Source organism: Elephantulus edwardii, unplaced genomic scaffold (assembly GCF_000299155.1).
Source record: "Elephantulus edwardii isolate Elephantulus edwardi_28Jun2011 unplaced genomic scaffold, EleEdw1.0 scaffold00005, whole genome shotgun sequence".
NCBI lineage: Eukaryota > Metazoa > Chordata > Mammalia > Macroscelidea > Macroscelididae > Elephantulus > Elephantulus edwardii.
Window position 1 is genome coordinate 2,399,263 of NW_006399755.1, and position 20,954 is coordinate 2,420,216.

The 20,954-nt window shown below is 38.7% G+C and overlaps 1 protein-coding gene across 1 annotated transcript in view; it reads right to left on the reverse strand.

Moving 5' to 3' along the window:
• Nucleotides 1-20,954, reverse strand: part of AGBL4 (ATP/GTP binding protein-like 4) — a 1,996,071-nt gene that overhangs the window by 90,859 nt on the left and 1,884,258 nt on the right. Inside the window, exon 10 of the mRNA XM_006879803.1 lies at nt 1,094-1,246. Coding sequence (XP_006879865.1) covers nt 1,094-1,246 — 153 coding nt within the window. The remainder of the gene's footprint in view (nt 1-1,093; nt 1,247-20,954) is intronic.

Genomic DNA, 20,954 nt, shown 5'->3' on the forward strand with positions numbered 1-20,954 from the left:
CTTTGAGTCGAGTATGACTCACACTGACCCTATTATCAGCCAGACTGAACCCTGCCCTATCCTGTGCCATCCTCATCATCTCTGACACACTAGAGTTAATTTTGAAGTCGCGCTATCAATCCATCTCTTCATGGATCTTCCTCTCCTTTGTTGACCCTCCAACTTTCCAAGCCTGAGGTCCTTTCCATGGACTAGACTCACCTAGCTCCATGCCCAAAGTATGAAGAGTGTGTAGTAACAGCAGTAACTTCTACAGTTTGTTGAGCTCTTTACTGCTTGCAAAGTACTTTCATAATTGTTGTTTCATTGTCTTCCCAGGAAGCAGGGTTAAAAAAAAAAATCACACCCAGTTTATTGACAAAGAAATGGAAACTGAGTAAGTGTTAGGGAGGAAAATAATGGTGATTATGTGACCCCCTTCATGAGACATGTAAATTGTTGGTAGGTGCCATTGAATTGGCCACTACTCAGTGTGGCCCTGTGAAAACAGATCTGAACCTTGCCCTATACTTCACCATCTTCATCAACTCTGTGATAGTCACTATATCCATCTATCCTGTTGAGGGTATTCCTTTCTTTCTCTGACCCTCTATCTTTCCCAGAATGATGCCCTTTTCAAAGGCCTGGCCCCTTCTGGCAACACACTCCAAGTATGTGGGACAGAGCTTCATCATGATTGCCTCTAAGAAGCAGCTCAGAGTGAAAGAACTGATCTAGGTGAAATCAGACCCCGGGGAATTGTCTGGCAGGTGGAAAGTGCCCAGTAAGCTTCTTTGCTTTTTAATGCTGGGCTCAGATCAACTATACAGATGCCCGATTATCAGGAAGAGCAAATCTACCGTTTGAAGACTCTCACTTGTGCTGAGCTGCATAAGGGCATGGACACTGCTTGTTTATCTCTATGGTTTGTTGTTGTTGTTTTAGTTCTATGTTTATCACCCAAAACACACCTTGTACAGAGTGACTGTTTTGAACCCAGAGAGGAGAAAGAGAGGGAGGCAGTAGGAAGGTGAGTGATAGGGTTTCTATGTGGGGGGATGTGGCTAGAATGTGAGGAACGGGAGCTGAGGCTGGCCAAGAACTCTTAACTCACGTAGGAGAAGTCTTCAGCATTCTGACAGAGGAGCTTGGGGAAAATGGCCTGTCTCTGAAACCGTTCCTCATCCTCAAAGATGTTGCCATACATGAAGCCATTCATCATCGTGGAGTGCGCATGGATATCAATATAAAACTCCAGGCTTATTTTCTGTTGAGAGAGAAAAAAAAAAACAAATGAGAAGTTCACAGTCACAAAGCTAGAGCCTGTCAGAGAAGGAAAATATTTTCCTTTTCAAGAAAACACAAGTAGGTAATAGTAAGACTACTTCCTGTCAAAGATGGAAACATGTGAGAAAAGAAAAAATAATAAAGCAATTGCATTTAGTTCCAGTTCTTACAGATTCAACTGTATTGGCTTAGTAGATAGATAGATAGATAGATAGATAGATAGATAGATAGATAGATAGATAGATAGATAGATAGATATTGATAGATACATATTGTTGTTATGTGCCATTGAGTCACCTGCAACTCACAGCAACATTATGTACAACAGCTCTAAAGTCTGCCCTGCCCTGAGCCAGTCTCACTGGATCAGGCACACCTTAGTATCTAGACTGACATTGTTGCTTCTCGGTACTCTGGAAACATCCTTGGCAGCAGATCTACCTAATGCAATGTGTCTTCTGATTTCCTGACTGCTGATGCCAAGAGTGTTGATTGTGAAGCCAAGCAAACTGTAACTGTTAATGGCCTCAATCTCTTCATTCATCATGGTGCTGTCAATTTACCCAGTGGTGAGAATCTTTGTCCTCTTGATGTTGAGCTTCAATCCATATTGAAGACTACTGTCCTTGACCTTTTGCAGCAAGGGCTACAGGTCTGCCTCAGTTTCAGCAAGCAAGGCTGTGTCATCTGCATAATGTCAGTTGTTGTTTCTGAGGTCTTCAATTAGAAAGGACTTGTTCAAGCTCATGGCACAACTGAGACTGAATCCAAAGTCTGCTGAGGATAGCTAGTATAGTCAAGTTATTGAAGGACTAGGGAACTCTGATGGCCTAGTGGTAAGAAGTTGTTCTGCTGTCTCAAAAGTATGTGGTTCAAATCCACCAGCTGCTCCACAGGAGAAAGTTAGGCAATTCTCCTCAATTATCCCAAGCAATTAAATTGTCTCTGAGAACCAATTAGAAGTTCAGCTATGAGTTGGTTCTGGCTCTAAAGTAAACAACATCACAACATCTTCAACAATATCCAACAACAGAAGCAGCCAAGGCCTATCCTGGTCTTCTTTTCATTTCCTTTCTAACATATAGTCCTGGGAAAAGACGAAAAGTCTCATCTTAGAAGGGTTTTCCCTCTTTGGGACACTTTAAATGAAGTTAAAAGCAAATGAAAACCATGTTGCTTCTAGAATGTGGGTCCAATTACTGTCATTTCATTTGCCTGAGACTTGGAGTGAAAAATTTTGTCTTGCTAAGCTCCCAGCTCTCTGGGTAGCATAAGCTGTCTTCAGAGAGATACAAGATGCACTGCTCCGTGTGATATTAAACCCATCATTTTCAGCTTTGGAGGTAGAATATGCAATGATTCAACAGGAACCCTATAAAAGTCATCTTTGCAATTTTATTTTCTTCAATTGTCTGTCTTTTCCTCTGAGCTTTTGATGAGCTGCTGTGGAAAGGAGGAGGTAGAGGGATGACTTAAAAGATGTGTAAGGAAAAACTGCAATTTATATCTCTGTATGTCAGAGCCACAGCAGGCCTCGGAGGCCAGGTTCTCCAACCTTTGGGGATCAGTCCTGTCTGACTAAAAAGGTTGCTCACTTAAATTCCAACAGCAAGTCCTGAAGAAGTAAGAATTAGAACCTGATTCTTCTGATAACCATCCTGGCCTGGTTTCCATTACTTCATCCTGACACCTGAAAACTAATGTAATTTCATTTTTACTAACTAGTACATATATTAGGTGGATTGATTTACATAGTTGAAAGAAATCAAAGGGATGGAAGAATTTTCACTGCAAATTCTCCCTTTCACCTATATCCTTCAGTGGTTCACTCACTTTCACTGCCCACAGACATCTGATATTACCAGACTTTTCAGTGAAAGTTTATGGGTATATAATTGCATATTTGTTCCTCCAGGCACTCTCTTCTGTTTCCCTCTCATCCTAAATGATAGCACACTATACACCCTATACAGTTATGCACTTTTCTCTCAATATACTATGTAGGTGATTCTTTCTCAGTATGTAAAAAGTTATCACATTCTTTTAAATACTGAATTATCTAAGTAGACAACTACAGATATACATTCAATCTTTTCCAATCTTTTCTATTATAAATAATGTGTTAGTGGTTGAATTTGTATATACAAAATTTTGTATATATACGGTTACATGTAGAATGAATTCTCAGAAACAAAGTTAAGGGTCCTATGTAGATTCAATATTAATACTGAAAAATACTTCTGAAGATTTAAAAAAGAGCTAAAACAGTACATAGTTAGGAACCTGCAGAAGTTCAAGCAAGATTTAGAAGAAGCCGTAGCACCAGGAATATCATTGCTGAGGTCAGATGGATCATGGCTGAAAGTGGAGAATACCATAACAAGGTCTATTTGTGCTTTATTGACTATGCAAAGGCGTTTGACAGTGGATCATGACAAACTGTGGCTGACATTGAGAAGAATGGGAATCCTGGAGCACTTAATTGTGCTCATGTGAAACCTATATGTGGACCCGGAGGCTGATGTGAGAACAGAGCAGGGGGACACCATATGGTTTAAAATTAAGAAGGGAGTGTTTCAGAGTTGTATTCTCTCTCTATATCTATTCAATCTGTATTCTGAAAAACTTATTCGAGAAGCTGGTTTCTATGAAGAGGAGTGTGGCATCAGGATCAGAAGGAGACACTTCAATAACCTGCATTATACAGATGATACAATCTTGCTTGTTAAAAGTGAGGAGGACTTGAGGCACTTACTTGCTGCAGAAGGTTAAACAATTAAGCTTTCAATAATGATTGCATCGCAATGCCAACAAAACAAAGATTTTTTTACCATTGGACCAATAGGCAATATCATGATAGATGGAGAGGAGATTGAAACTATCAACAACTTACTCTTACTTACAACCACAATTAACACCCTTGGTGCCAGCAGTCAGGAAATGAGGAGGCATATTGCATTGGGAAAGTATGCAGTTAAGGTATTCTCCAAGTTATTGAGGAGCAATTGATGTCAGTTTGAGGACTAAAGTGCATCTGATTCAGACTATTGGTTTTTCTGCTCACTAGCTATACATCTAAGAGCTGGGCAGTGAATAGGAATGACAGAAGAAGAATAGATGCCTTTGAGCTGTGGTGTTGGAGAAAAGCACTGAACATCCATGGACTGCCAAAAGAACAAACAGATATGTCTTGGAGAGGGTGCAGCCAGAGTGCTCTTTGGAGGAAAGGACAATGAGGCTTCACATCACATACTTTGGGCATGTTGTTAGGAGGTGTTTTTCTTTGTAGAGGGACATGATGCTTGGAAGGGTGGAATGTCAGCGAAGGAGAGGAATACCCTCAACCAGGTGGATTGACATGGTAACTGCTGCAATGGGCTCTAATGTGTCAGGAAGTGTGAAGATGACACAGGATAGGACGAGGTTCAGATCTACTGTGCATAGGGTTGCTATAAGTCATACTCATCTTGACAGTACCCAACAACAACAACAACAACAATCACTACCATGGATTTCCAAGAAAACAAGTTTATCTGGAGAAGGTGATATCAGGCTGCTCCTTGGAGGCAAGGATTTTTAAAGCTCTGTCTTATGTGCTTTGGGCATGTGAGGGACCACATCCCTGGAGAAGGACATCATGCTTGGAAGGATGGAGGGACAACACAGATGAGGAAAACCCTGGATGAGATGAATTGACATTATAACTGGGGTAACAAGGGTAGGTGTGTTGGAGACAGTAATTCTGGCTCAGGATAGATTTCAGAGCTATTGTAAATAGGGTCGCTATGAGTTGCAGGTGCTCAATGACATATAACAATGTTTATTTGAAATTTTGATAACTATTGACAAAATTACCTCCTTAGAAGCACTATTTTACATTCCGAGCAATGAACAACAATGCCTCTTTTTTATTACTTGATAACCTAGTATAATCAAACTTGATCTTTAACATTATGAGAAGTGAAAAAATAATGTTAAAAACTAGTTTTAATTTTAATTTCTATTATTTCTCTTATATGGTTGATAATTTTATATATGTATAAGACCTTTGGGGAGCTCTGGTGGCCTAGTGGCAAGGAGCTGCAACTACAATCCCAGAGGCGCACGGTTCAAATCCACCAGATGCTCTGCCGGGGAAGGAGGGACAATCTCCTCCTGTACCAGTCAGATCTGATTTGACGGTACACCACACAAAAATAATAAAATTTTTAAAAAAAGACCTTTGCATTTTCTTTTCTACAAATTATCTTTCTGTATCCTTTTATCCTTTTTTATCCTTTTATGTGGGGGTCAAGATTGGTGGAAGATCTATCAACAATCTGTAATATGCAGATGACACAATTCTGCTTGCTGAAAGTGAGGAGGACCTGAAGCACTTGCTGCAGAGGTTCAAGGACTGCAGTCTCCAATAGGGATTGAGACTCAATGTCAAGAAGACGAAGATTCTCACCACTGGACCAATTGGCAGAATCAGGATGGATGGTGAAGAGATTGAGATTGTTCACAGCTTTAGTTTGCTTGGCTCTGTAGTCAACACTCAGCACCAATAGCCAGGAAATTAAGATGTATTTCCATGGGAAAGTCTGCTGTTAGGGACCTCTCTAAAGTATTGAAGAGCAATGGTGACTCTCTGGAGACTAATGTGTGTCTGATACAGGCCATGGTTTTTGTAATCACTTGTTATGCATCAGAGAGTTGGACAATGACCAAGGAGGATAGAAGGAGAATTGATGCCTTTGAGCTGTGGTGCTGGAGAAGAGTACTGAGGGTACCATGGACTGCTAGGAAAACAAACAGATTCATCCTGGAAATGGGGCAGCTCCTTGGAGGCAAGGATTCTGAGGTTTCATCTTACATACGTTGGACACGTTGTAAGGAGGGACCGGTCCTTGGAGAGGGACATCATGCTTGGTAGGGTGGAGGGACAGCACAGGAAGGGAAGGCCCTCAATGAGGTGGATTGATTCAGTGACTGGGGTAATTGGGATGGGTATATCAGAGACGGTGTGCTTGGCACAGGACAGAGCAGAGTTTAGGGCTGTTGTACATAGGGTCGCTATGGGTCGCAAGCGACTCGACGGCACATAACTACAACAACAACAACAACATCCTTTTATCCATTAGAAAAGGGACTGTTAGTCTTTCTTTTTTGTTTGAGAAAATTATAAAATCTGTATGGCCTCGTAGATAAGGAGCTGTGTTACTGTGTTGTTGTTGTTAGGTGCCATCGAGTTGAGTACAACTCATAGTGACTCTATGGACAAAAGATCTGAAACCAGTTCTGTCCTGCACCATCCTCACACTACCTGACACACAAGAGCCCATTGCAGCAGTTACCATGTCAATCCACCTGGATAAGGGCTTTCCTCTCCTTCATTGACCCTCCATCCTTCCCAACATCATGTCCTTCTCCAAGGGATAGTATCTCCTACTATCATGTCCAAAATATGGTAAGTGAAGCCTCATCATTCTTGCCTCTAAAAAACATTCTGGTTGTACCCTCTCTAAGACATCCTTTAATTTTCTTGGCCATTCATGGAATGTTCAGTGCTCTTCTCCAACACCACAGCTCAAAGGCATCAATTCTTTTTCTGTTATCCTTATTCATTGTCCAGGTCTCAAATACAGGGCTAGTATTCAGAAAGATCATGGCCTGAATTAGATGCATCTTAGTCCTCAAACTGACATCACTACTCCTCAATAATTTGGAAAGGTCCTTAACTGCAAATTGTCCCATGGTAATGCATCTCCTTATTTCTTGACTGCTCATACCAAGGGTGTTAATTGTAAATCCAAGCAAGATGAAGCTGTTGACAGTTCCAATCTCCTCTCCTGCCAATCTAAAGGAAAAGGATTTGAAGCTTTCAGCTGCTCTGGAGAGCCAGCTATCAATTAGTTCTAATTAGATGACAATGAGTTGTTTGATTTGTTAGTTATTATTTATGTATTGTTGTTGTTGTTAAGTGCCACTGAATCACTTGTGACTCATGGTGACCCTATGTACAGAAGCTCTGAAACCTGCTCTATCCTGTGCCAACCTTACTGTCTCTGACATACCTATTCCCATTATTCCAGTCACTGAATAAATTAATCTCATCGAGGGTCTTCCTCTTTTATGCTGTTTCCTCCACTCTCTCAAGCATATTATCCCTCTCCATGGACTGGTCCCTCCTTTCAATGTGCCCAAAGTATGTCAGAAAAAGCCTCAGAATTCTTGCCTTCAAGGAACAGCCTAGTTGCGCCATCTCTAGCATAAATCTGTTCTCCTAGCAGTCCATGGTATATTTAATACTCTTCTCCAGGACCACAGCTCAGAGGCCTCAATTCTCCTTCTATCTTCTCTAGTCATTATCCAGCTTTCTGATGTATTGCAAGTAATTGCGAAGACTATGGCCCAGATCAGGCGCTCCTTAGTCTGACATCATTGTTCTACAGTACTGTGGCGTCATCCCCGATAGCTGACTTTCCCAGTGCAATTTGAATTTTGATTTTCTGGTTGCTGGTACCAAGAGTGTTAACAACCTCAATCTCTTCACTCTTCACCATCTATCACGATGCTGCTAATTGGCCCAGTGGTAAGAATCTTTTTTTTTTTCTTGATGTTGAGCTTCAATTAATATTTAAGGCTCTAGTCCTTTTATATATACAATAGAAATTATTTTTGCTTTTTCTGTCATGTCTTTTGGGTTTACTTCTACTAGTATCCTTTTTTTAATTCTATGTAGAAAAATTTTAAATACATATTGTTAGATTTATTAGCTTTTCCTTTTTGTGGCTTCTGGGTATAATCTTTTGTTTCTTTTGTTACTCTTAGTTTTACATTGTTTACATATAAATATTCCATTAAATTTTTAGTTTGTTTGAATATATGTTAGGCAAAGATTTTTTTTAATCTCAAGGTAGCAACTGATTGTCTTAACACCATTTACGAAATTTCTAACTTGAGAAATCATCTTTACTTTATGATTCTTTTTATATACTTGAGTTTATTCTGAACTTTCTATTGTTCCTATCATATTTTCATATGTCAAAACTATATAGTTTTAATTATGTTACGTTTATAACATATTGTACTATTTTGAGGCCTTCCTTTCAGAATTTTTCTAGCTTTTCTTATCTTTCTATTCAATCTTTTTAATTAGCTTATTTAATTTTATATCACTCCTAAAAAACATCCTGTCAATATTTTTAATGTTATCATAAAGAACTTACTTTCATGACTTTGTCTCTTTATCCATGAATATAGTATTTTTTTGTCTCAGTAGATTTGCATTTTTAAAAAAATGTTATTTTACTAATTTTCATGAACATTTACAGGGATTTTGGATTTCCATTCATTCCATTCATTGTTGCACCTTTCTCTCTACCCCCCCCCCTTGAGTTCGCTTCTCTCTTTGAAAAGCAAAAGATAAACCACTGCATTCCCCTCATGCCCCCCGCCCCGAATGCACTCCACTATGCAACCTTAATTCTGGATTCCTGCAATACTCATAATACCCTATCACATATCACTTTTAAACTGTTCTCTCCCTCATCTGTTTCAATTCAGTATACTTAATCTATCCAGTTTTCTTTTATACTGCTTTACATACAGTGTTCATAAAGTTCATGTACATTTTTTTTCACACTGGATCTTTCCCCTTTCCTTTATTTACTCCTCCCTCCACCCATCAGATTGTGCAACCCTATAATTAAGCCTCACTCCTCTCCCCTCCTTGGATCCTTGTACTCATTCTATAATAATGGTATTACACAGTTTTTGTCCTTATGATACTGAGTTAGCTCACTTAGATTAATGCTCTCCAGCCTCTCCCATGTTAGGTAGTAATTTACAAAATCATCGCTCCTTCATGCTGCATTGTACCCCACTGTGTGAATGTACCATAATTTCTCAATCCATTCCATTGTGGTTGGGTATGTGGGCTCTTTCCATGTTCTTGCTATGGTGAATAATGTTGCTGTGAAGAGTGGTGTATAAATCCTCAGTTCTCATTTTCTTAGGATATATTCCAAGCAGTGGAATAACTGGATCATATGGAATTTCTGTTTGCCATTCTGAAGAAAAGCCAAACTGATTTCCAGAGCGGTTGTACCATTTTACAATCCCACCAACAATGTATAAAAGTTTCTATCTCACCACATCCTCTCCAATATTTATTACTTGCTGCCCTGCTAACTTTGCCACTGCTACTGGAGTAAGATTGTATCTCATTACGGTTTTGATTTGCATCTCTCTTATTGCCACTGATTTAGAGTATTTCTTCATGTATCTGTTGGACATCTGAATGTCCTCCTCTGAAGAACATGTTGTGTTTTCTTGTTTTGTTTTATTTTATTAATTTTAATGAACATTTACAGAGATTTTGGATTTCCATTCATTCATTGTTGCATTTTTTCTCTGGCCCCCCCCCCCACCTCCAGTTTGCTCTTCTCTTTGAAAAGTAAAAGAAAAATTCTTTCATTGGTATAATCCACCCCTCCCCCCAAGTACACTCCACTATGCTGCCTTTATTCTGGACTCTTGTCATGACCATAATACCCAATCATATATCGCTTTTAAGCTGTTCTCTCCCTCATCTGTTTCAATGCAGTCTACATAATTTATCCAATTTTTCTCAATCTCACCCCAATCCTGATGTCGGTCCCATTCTACAACAGTAGTGAAGAACATATTTTATGTTTTCATTCACTCAAGTGTTCTTTGTGTATAGCGGAGGTTTTTTTAGAAGTGGTTTTAGTTTCAGTATGCTATTGTCGTTACATACCATCAGGCTGGAATCGACTCAGCAGTCCATTTCCAACAGTGTGTCTTTTAGATTGCATTGGCCACAAGTGCTCCCTTGTTTTTAATAGTCCTTGAATATTATGTTCATTTCTGGATAAATTAGCTTTTTAATATGCTGTTGTAAATGTGACTTTTTCTTTCATTAAATCCTCTGATAGCTATTTATATGAAGACTTTTGACTTCAATATAGAGTTCCTTTTTTCTCAGAGAGTTAATTCTATTATTACTCATCAGAAGTTTTCAATGGAATTTATCGGACTTCATCAGAATATTTACTTAAATTTCAGAAACTTATCAGAAATGTTCATTGGATTTTATCAGACCTCCTCCAATTTTATCAGGATATTTGCTTATGTATTCAGCACATATTTATGGTATAGAAGCCATGCTGTCACAGTGAGCCCTTGAACTCACTGTAAGGTCAGGAGGTCCCAGGGAGAAAGAAGGGCAATCTCCCTCAAAGATTTACAGTCTACAAACTGGGAGTGGGATTGTATAACAATGCAAGATTTTTTCTTTTACTTTTCAAAGAGAAGAGTGAATTGGAGGGAAAGGGTGGACAGAGAGAAAAGTGCCAACAATGAATGAATGGAAATCCAAAGTCTCTGTAAACTTTCATTAAAATTAATTTTTAAAAAGTTACTTTTGTTTTCACTTACTGAGCACTTTCTATGTGTTGGATACTGTTCTGGGACCTGGCCAGGGAAATTCTGAAATCTGCAAACCAAACAATAAAACCAAAAATTAAACCCACTACCTTTGGAAGCGGATTGACATCTGCTTCCTAAGAAACATGACTTTGGAAAGTCTCTCAACATGACAATTATAGAACACAGTTCAGATCCTTTGTTCATAGGGTTGCTATGAGTTGTGCTCGTTTCAACAGCACTTCACAACAACAGCAACAATTTTTTAAAAAAATAGATTCCAGATCATGGCAATCCTCTATCAGGTTTTCTAGGTTATATCTTTTTTTGTTTAAATACTTGTTTAAAGTTCATATACATTGTTTTTCACACCAGATCTTTCCCATTACCTTAAGCCACCCTTTCCTCCACCCATCAAGTTGTGCAATCCTATGATTACCCCTAATACTCAACCCTCAGCTCCCTCCTTCCCCCCTTATATCCTCATACATATTTTACTTGTTATCTATATCTACAATAATGGTCTTATACACTATTTGTCCTTATGGGACTAAGTCAGTTCAGTTAACATATTGCTCTCCAGTCCCTTCCAAGTTAGGTAGTGATTGCTTCTGAGTGCTATGTGTGATTGTGTATGTACCATAATTTCTCAATACATTTGATTGTGGTTAAACATTTGAGCTGCTTCCATGTTCTGGTGTTGGTGAATAATAGTTTATAAATCTTTATGGGAGGAGCTGTTAGGATACTTGGATGTCATTAAGACAAATATGGCTGAGTAAAAAAAAAATGATGGAGAGAGATGTAATAACAGTAGAGATTTGGATAAAGTAGAAGCTTAAGCCCTGAGAATATCAGGCAGACAAATATTATAGATAAAAGGAAAAGTAAATGCAAAAGTCACATGATTTTGGCATGTTTGAGCAGCGGCAAAAAGGCTGAGAAAGTCTGGAGAAGAAGGGTGAATAAAAGGACAGTTTTTCCCAGGTGTAATGTAATTTTACAACTTGGAAACATTTATTATAATAACTTTATCTTCTCCTTTCCAGTCTTCATATTCCTAACTTATTTTTCATGTTTAATTGCATTAACTACTATCTCAAAAAAACCCCAAAACATGAAAGGATTTGTTAGTTTCTAGAATCCTTTCCTACCATAATAGTCTAATAACTGGAAACAGAGATCTAAAAAAAATCTAGATGATTTACCTGAATGGAGTCTGCATTTGAGACTTTTTTCTTTTTTATTACACATATTCAGCACTTTGCTGAAAATGTCAAAGACACACAAATGCTAATTCCAACAGCATCCTGATCATGCTTTGTTCCTAAGAGACTTATATTGGCCCAATTATAATGAAGCACAAAAAGTCCTAGAGATGGGGAAGGGGTTATAATTCTGGTTCTAATGTTCACATCATCTATGACTGTTGGTAAATAGCATCCTATTGTTAGGATTTAATTTCTTCATTTGTATATGTAGTAGTTGGGAAAGATAAAGATAATATGTCTTCCTCTTTTTTTCTTGATTTATCCTACTCTTCAGTTAAATCCTTTATTCTTCCTACTTTCTTGCTTGGGTCTTGCTATTAACATCTGTTGGTATCCGCTTCCTAAACAATATGCCTCCAGAAACCCTATGAACTTTGATAAATGTCAATTGTTGTAGAGGGGCTTCAGGCCTTTTGTTCATAGGGTCACTATAAGTCGTGCTCAGCTCGAAGCCAATCAACAAACAACAATTAAAAGCCCAATTTTTCTGCTATGTTTATGTCTGCCTATGAGTTCCTTAAGCACAAATATCATATCTAATGAAGGTGTTTATTATTTCTTACAATAGATTCTCAACAGATTTCTTTCCTGTGTTAAACTCTAAAATGCAAACAAACCATTTCACTTCCATAGGAAAACTGTTCTATGCTTTTCTGTTATCTACAAGATAGAGCCTAAATTCCTTTGTTTTAAACAGCTCTTGACCCCAACAAGTCCCAGGTCTTGTCTATTCTAGTCTGATAGTCTACACTTTATTGTTGTTGCTAAGTGCTGTCGAGTCACGGGTGACTCACAGTGACCCTATGAACGAAAGTTCTAGACACCGCCTATGTAACATTCGTCCTTTATCCAGGTTCATAGGGTTTCCAGAGGCAAGCTATTGTGGAAGTGGATGCCACTACTGCTTCCAAGGTCTACATTCCAGCTACCTTAAATTCCTTGAATCACTACCCTTGTAACTTTTGTTTCTACATTTACATACAGTATCCCCTCTACCTACAATGCCATTTCTCTAGTTCCATATTTGACAATTTCTTCTGCCATACTTAGTCATCGTTCAACTCTCAGATGCATAGCAAGTTACTAAAAAGACCATGGCCAGAATCAGACACACCTAAGTCTTCAAACTGACATCAATACTCCTCAATAATTTTGAGAGATCATTGACTACAGATTTTCCCAGTGCAATATGCTTCCTGATCTCCTGACTGCTGGCACCAAGTGTATTGAGTTTGGATTTAAATAAGATGAACTTATTGACCGTCCCAATCCTTTCTCCACCCATCAAAATGTTGCTTATCAGTCCAGCAGCAAGACTGTTTGTTTTCTTAACGTTGAGATGCAATCATTATTAAAAGCTGCATTGTTTAACTTTCTGCAGCAAGCGTTTCAAGTCTTCCTCACTTTCCACAAGCAAGGTGGTGTCATATGCATAACAAAATCTTCCTCCAATCCTTATGTCACATTTTTCTTCATATAGTCCCATTTATCAAATAATTTGCTCAGCATACAGATTAAATAGGTGTAGAGAAAGGATACAACCCTGACACCTACCTTTCCTAAATTTAAACCATGCATTGTTTCCTTACTCCTTTAGAACAACAGCCTCTTGGCCTAAGTATAAGTTTTGCATGAGCATGATCAGGTGCTCTGGAATTAACATTTTTCTCAATGTTAGTAATAATTAGTTATGATCTATACAGTCAAATGCCTTTTCATAGTCAATAAAGCATAAATTATTTGTGGTGTTGAAGAAGAGAGTCCATGGACTGCCAAAAGAACAAACAAATCTGTCTTGGAGAAAGTGCAGCCCGAACTTTCCTTAGAGGCAAAGATGATGAACCTTCATTTACATACTTTGAGTTTGTTGTTAGGAGAGGTTATTTTTTAGACAGGGACATCATGCTCCAGAAGGTGGAGGGGTGGTAGAAGAGAGGAAGACCCTTGACCAGGTGGGTTGACACAGGGACTGCAGCAATGGGTTTGACTGTGTCAGAGATTGTGACAATGGCTTGAGATAGGACAGTATTCATATTGGATGTTCATAGAGTTGCTGTGAGTTGTACTCTATTCAATGGCACCTAACAACAACAGCAACCACAACATATTTGGCCAACTCTGATCTGATTTTAAAATTCAAGGCTAAAATTGGAAAGATGGTCACCAATCCCATTTCCTATTCCTAAGTCACAAAGACATTTCCTGCCTCCTTTGCCAATTAACTAGAATCATATGGGATGTGAGCCAAGGTGATAACTGGCCCTTCCAAGTCTGGCCCTCAAAATCTTCCACATTGCACAAACACATTTTCTCCTGCCCTTTTGCACCAAAGCTACTTATTAAATTGTTGGGATCATAAAAAGTGTCCCTGACTCAATACTTGGAGGAAATGGCCAGGAAGATACATGATGTGCATCAGTGATGTGAAAGGAAAAAAAAAATTATTGTATTAAAACACTGATATTTGAGGATGTTTATAACAGCAGTTATTAGTATTCCAGACTATTTGAAGTATCAATTCAAAAAGCTTTCTATTATTTCTGTGACTGGATTAACAGCCTCCTCTGTGCTCTCACAAGTCAAAAAAGTTCTCTCTCTCGTAACACTTACCATGGGGCATAGTAATTCTTTATTTATATTCATCTCACATTGAAAAGTGAGTTAGTTCCTTGAGGGCAAGGATCATACATTGTTGATTTTTTTTAATCTACAGAACCAGAGAAAGATGAGACTAGAGTAGATCATCACTAGAGATTTGATAAAGAAATAAATGAGAAAATATATTGCTAGAATGACAAATGAATTAATAAATATATTTAAGTTATTCCAACAATCAAATGCAGTAATTTTCTGTGACTCTGTCAGACCAAGGGGTATGTCACTAATGCACGACCCTTAATTACAATTTGGGAATGAAAACAGAAGGAGAAAAAGCATCTCTGTTCTTTCCTTCCAAACTTAAGAACCTTAATTAAAACTAAGTGATGAAGGGCTGTCCCCTTGCCAGCAGCCAACAGCTCATCTGCAATCAAGGGCCTAAAGAGTAAATTAAAATCAGTGCCAATAAAATTAAAACTACCTTGGGGCATATTTGCAACATAATTTAGTGTGAAGTTTGCTTCCTTCTAGACACCAGAGAGGAAATGGGTTTTCTTTCTACATTCTGAACTGCCTCCCGACTTCACCTAACTTGGCGTATGCAAGAAAAACCTGAGCTTGGTGCTGTGCTGTGGTCTGGGCAATATTTTAGCTGCTAAGATTTACAGCCTTGGAAACTCAGTGGATTGTTACTGAAGCCCCCTCAACTGCAGTGAGTTTTGTTTGGTAGAGTTTACTTAATATGTTGACATGTTCAATTCAATATGTAGAAAGGTTTCTTTCTTTCTCTCTCTCATTGTTTTAGAGTGGGAACCAACTCTTAGCTGGCCCTTCATTTGGTTTCTGAGGCTATAAATCTCTCAGGAGGAGATTACCCATCTTCCTCCCTTGGTCTCTGGTGGATGTAAAGTGTTAGAGAGGCATAACCTTTGGCTTAGCAGACAACTCCCTACTGACTATACACACTATCTGCAAGAGTTGTTGTTGTGTGCCGTAGAGTCAGAACCAACCCATAGCTGGCCCTCCGTCAGGTTTTCAGAAGCAGTAAATCATGTAAGAGGAGACTGCCCATCTGTCTCCTGCAGAGCAGCTGGTGGATTTGAATCTGCATGAGGAGAGGTGTTCATCTCACCTCTCAATCTACTGAGCTTCATCTCAGCCTCAGTAGAGATGTTGAGAAGGATGAGCTTTGTTTTCCTGAGAAAGTGGGGAGTTAAAGTTCATAGAGATAAAGTCATTTGTTCAGGGTTACACAGAAAGAAGTTATGGAGCTAGAATCAAAGTCAGACCTCCAGTTACAGAGTCACGCCTTGTCTTCTGCTATGCTCTCAGTAAGCTTCCAGTTGAGCAAGGCCATTGCCCTACTCACAGGAGCAAGTGGTAGAGCTGAAATGAACCCTTAGAGAGTCTTGGCTGTTAGTTTAACAGCACAACTTCTATGGACTGGAACATCAGGCTTAAGTTATCAAAAATATAAAGTTTAGGTTTGTGTAAACAGAGAGAAAGAGAGAGGGAGAAAGAGAGAGAGAGAGAGAGAGAGAGAGAGAGAGAGAGAGAGAGAGAGAGAGAATGAATATGAATGTGTGTTTCCAGACAACTCCTCTTTAAATAGAGATTTGCCCCAGGAAACTTTTTACCTCTTCCACCTCTGTTTTCCCCATAGGCCTTTGGCAAGAAAGTGTCAAATCTTCTTTCTGATATCAACAAAAACACTTTCTTGTCTGTTTTTAAAAATGGAAAGCTGTTGTGGTTTTTAAGTCAGAAAATATGTCCTATGGCAAATGTGAGTTTTCTGAAAAATTAAGAAATATTTATTTAAAGACAACCAAGCAGAACAGACAATTAGATCCCTTTCCTTGCATGCTGCAGATCTCTGTGGAAAGGCTGGCAGTTCAAATCCATGCAGAGGCATCTCAGAATAAAGACACGGTGATCCCCCTTTGAAAAATCCATCATTGAATACTATGACTCCCAGCTGTCCTCTGACACACATCAGGTTCCCGTTAGTTGGAACTGATAAGACAGCAACTGGTTATAGGTCTACCCAGTGGCAGAGTTGCAAGCCTTTTCTCCTGAATTGTGTCCTGAATAAGGAAGGCTAGAGAGAACTGTCTTCAACACAACAATCCACAAACAGCATGTGGTATATCAGAGGGTGAAATAAAGAGGAACAGTCACCTAAGAAGCCCAGGCTGCTGATGTATGTAACTGTAGATGCTTCACTTCTTGCCTCTCTCCAGCTTACATTCCAACTTTATAAAACATCTATAACTTTCCAGCAAATTTGTCTTCTCCTATCCTTCTCTGTGCTTGTGATTCCTTCCGGAGGGAATGCATGCCCCTTCTCTTCCTTTTTCCACCTAGTTACTTCTTACTCATCATTTATTGTCCAATCCAAATAACCCTTACCAGAGACACTGTCTTTGACTCGCCTAGAGATAGAACCTCCCTTTTCTGGCCTTCCATGGATTTTTAAATAACCTTTGTTAAAATATTTATCATCTAGTTCATCATCCATTCATATGGCAAATATTTACTGTGAACCTACTATGTTTTGGGTGCTGTGTTAGGAGCTGGAGATGAAGGAAAGAGATGAGGTTTCTGCCTTCAATACTGATGGGGCCTACAGATGACAAAAAGCAGATAGTTGTCATAGATTGTAGTACATAAGAGGAGTGGCTTAATTGCAAGTGAACCAATTGGGCAAGGCCTCGAACATTTGAACTAATCCTTATTCATCACTATTCAGAGAGGTTGGCAAGAGAATTCCAGGCAAACTAAGGCCTCAAAGAGGAATGAGTTTGAAATTTTCAGAGACAAGAGTAAAAGTCATGGTAGCTGAATTGTGATAATCTTGGGAAGTGACTTTGGAAGGTTTATAGATCAGGATGCTTTGTAAACCATAGTTGTAGAGTCTGGATCTTATTCTTTTCATAGAGGAAATAAATTTTTAAAGGAGAATCCTAATAGAATAATTTTGCCTATTACTTAAACGTGAAAACCAAGCTAACTACCACTGAGTTGTTTCCTGCCCTTCCATTAGGTTTTCAAGGCTGTAAATCTCAACAATAGGAGATTAACTTGTCTTCTACCTGAAAAGTTCTTAGAGAATTCAAACAGGTGACATCTTGGCTAGCAGCCCAACACTTAATCTACTACACTACTAGAATCCCTTTGCCTATCACTTAGATGTGTTTCAGTAGGGCTTGAATAGAGGTTTTATTCTATGCAAAAGGAAGAAATGATGAAATTAAAGAGCTGAAAAGAAGATTTTCAAGGCAACTCAAGAAGGTAAAGCAAAGTATTGTGGAAAATGCAGACATGTAACTAGAAAACAAAAAAAGTTAAGAATATATTGTTTCTTCATCTTCCTTTTACTCTTTTTTTTATTTTCCCTGTTCTGTCTTGCCCCTTTGCTCACCATTACTTTTCTTCTGTTCCCACTTCTATATATTATCTTTTCATAGCATAGTGGAAAAAACAGACAAGTAAACAAATGAGAATATATGTCTTTCAAGTGTTATGAGAGTGGTATGCTAAGATTTGGTGAAGGTACAGATGAAAGAATCATTGGTTTATTGAGTGATGAGGGAAGGTTTCTAAGTCTTTAAAGAAAAGGGTGTATCTCTCCCTTACAAATACTTGTGTTCAACTATCATCTTTGAAACCTATGCATGATCTTGAGAGTAGTCCCTTTAATTTTTAGAATTAAAGAAAAAACCTTTACACATGAAGAAGAATTCAGCAAGTGAATGTAAGGAAAGCATTCCCTCTTAATGGAGAGAAGACTATTCTACGTAGAGGGTGTTGTATGAGCAAAGATATCAACCAAGACAATAAAATTACCTAGATCATTGTTGTTTCTATGTGCCATCAAGTCAGCTATGACTCAAAGCAATCCTAGGCACAATAGCTCTGAACCCTGATCTTTTCTGAGCCAATCTCACAGTCTCTGTCACATCTGACACTGTAGGTACTGTGTCAATCCATCTCATCCATGATCTTCCTTTCCTGCACTGTCCCTAGACCCTTCCAAGCATGATATCTTTCTTCAAAGATTGGTCCCTCTTTGCTACATGCCCAAAGTATGTGAAAGGGAGTCTCAAAATCCTTGCCTCCAAGGATCAACTTGGTTTCAGCCTTTCCAGGACAGAAACTGTTAGTTCTCTTGGCAGTCAATTTACATGTTAAGTACTCTTCTCCAGCACCACAACTCAAAGGCATCAATTCTTCTGTCATCCTTGGTATTTGTCCAACTCTTTGATGCATAGCAAGCAATGCAAAGATTATGGCCTCAATCAGGTGCACCATACTTTCATCTCTAGGCTGACACTGTTGCTTTTTAGCACTTTGGAGAGGTCCCTGACAGCAGATTTTCTTAATTCAATTTGTCTTCTGATTTCCTGACTGCTGTGTCAAGAGTGTTGTTTGTGGAACTGAGCAAGCTGAAATTGTTAACAAGCTCAATCTCTGCTCCATCTATCATCATGCTGCCATTAGAGAATTTTAAGGTGGTTGACATTATTAGAATGAAGAGTCTTGAACATACCATGGACCCGCAAGAAAAGGTCTGTCTTGGAGAGGGTAAAACCAGGTCTCTCCTTGGAGACTAGGATTCTGAATCTCTGTCTCAAACACTTTGGGCACGTGGCCAGGAGATACCAGTCCTTGGAGAAGGACATCATGCTCAGAAGGGTTATGGACAGTGCAGGGGAGGAAGTCTCCAGACGAAAAGGACTGATATAGTAACTTGGGGCAATGGGAGTTGGTGTGTCGGAATTAATGAGATTGGCTCAGGACAGGGCAGGGTTCAGAGCTGCTATAAACAGGGTTGCTATGGATCACAGGTAAATTGACGACACGTAACAACAAGACGACTAAAAGGCATGCAGAATAGTTATGGTATTTTTGCTATAATCTAAGTGAGAAGTATCTGAGAAATGGCAAGGATCTAAATTCAAACAGAGGTGGGGAGAATGAGAAGATGATGAGACTTATTATAAAGTGAATTTATAGTGTTTAGTCAAGTTTCAATAGACTTGATTGAGTAGATGGTGTGCTCATTCATTGGGACTGGGGATGTCATCTCTAGAAATTAAGATGTGATATTTGTTTCCTAAGTACTTTTTTTAGCAAGAGTAATATATTATCAGATTTTGTGGTCTAGGTTGATTCAAATAATTTGGTTTTGCCTAAATGTGCCTATTTCCATGAAAGGAACACTGTTTACCATTTATGAATGCACGTTATATCAAAGTAAAATTCTTTAATTAAATAGTTTAGCACAGTCATTGAACAAATATTTTCTCATAGAATATTATATCAGGAAAAATGTTTAAAAATACTTAAATACACATAATAAAACACCTGGGCATTCTATTACCCTGTAAGTAGGAAGAAGGCAGAGGTTTTCTCAGAGCAACCATTCTGTTACAGGCTTTCACTCCCTCATAAAAGACTTGTGATTTTATGACTGTGTCACTCAGCCAGAAAACAGAGAGACACGAGGGAGCAATTGTGAGAATGAAGAAAAAAATAAGACAAAGAAGTGTCGGTTACAAACCAACATCTCTTCGTTTGAAGGAAAGTCACAGAAAAGTGCAGGTTCCTTCATCCATATTTTCATAAAATCCCTTATTAAAGTCAGACAGAATTAATCTGTAGCTTCTGTCTTTAAAATGTTTGGAAGTGTGGTCTCATTATTTCCTTTCCTTTGGCAGGTGAAATATTGACAACTTAACACAACTCATGCATGTTCATAATCATTAACTCACTCTCACTAAATACATTTCACAGATAAATATACTTGCATACACAACACAGGATAGAACTTAGATATCTTCCACTGTACAAATTCTTTTAACTGTTTCATTCGACTTCAGCTCTCTAATCTTTGACCTATCTCAGGGAGGCCAAGAGAGAGGATTAATTAAGGACAAGCATGGAATATATTTTCCAAATATGAATACCAAGTCTTTGAGGACTTGCCTCCATCTCTGGCCTTCTTTCCCATTGTCTGCCAGCAACTTATGATAACTGATGGCTTTGATTGTGACTTCTTCTTCTGTATTTTTGAAGGCTGTACCCTTAGCTAAAAATGGCTTGTGCTACCTAGTCATTCTCTGGGACCCAGCACAAGCATTGCTTGTTCTACAAAGAAAAGGCAGAAAAATGCCTCAGTAATTATTGTTGTTGTTATGTGCCATCGAGTCACTAGAGACGCATAGCGACCCTATGTACAACAGCCCTAAACCCTACTCTGTCCTGTGCCAATCGCACTGTCTCTGATACACCCATTCCAATTACTCCAGTAACTGAATCAATCTACCTTAGAGAGGGTCTTCCCTCCTGTGCTGTCCCTCCACCCTCTCAAGCACGACATCCCTC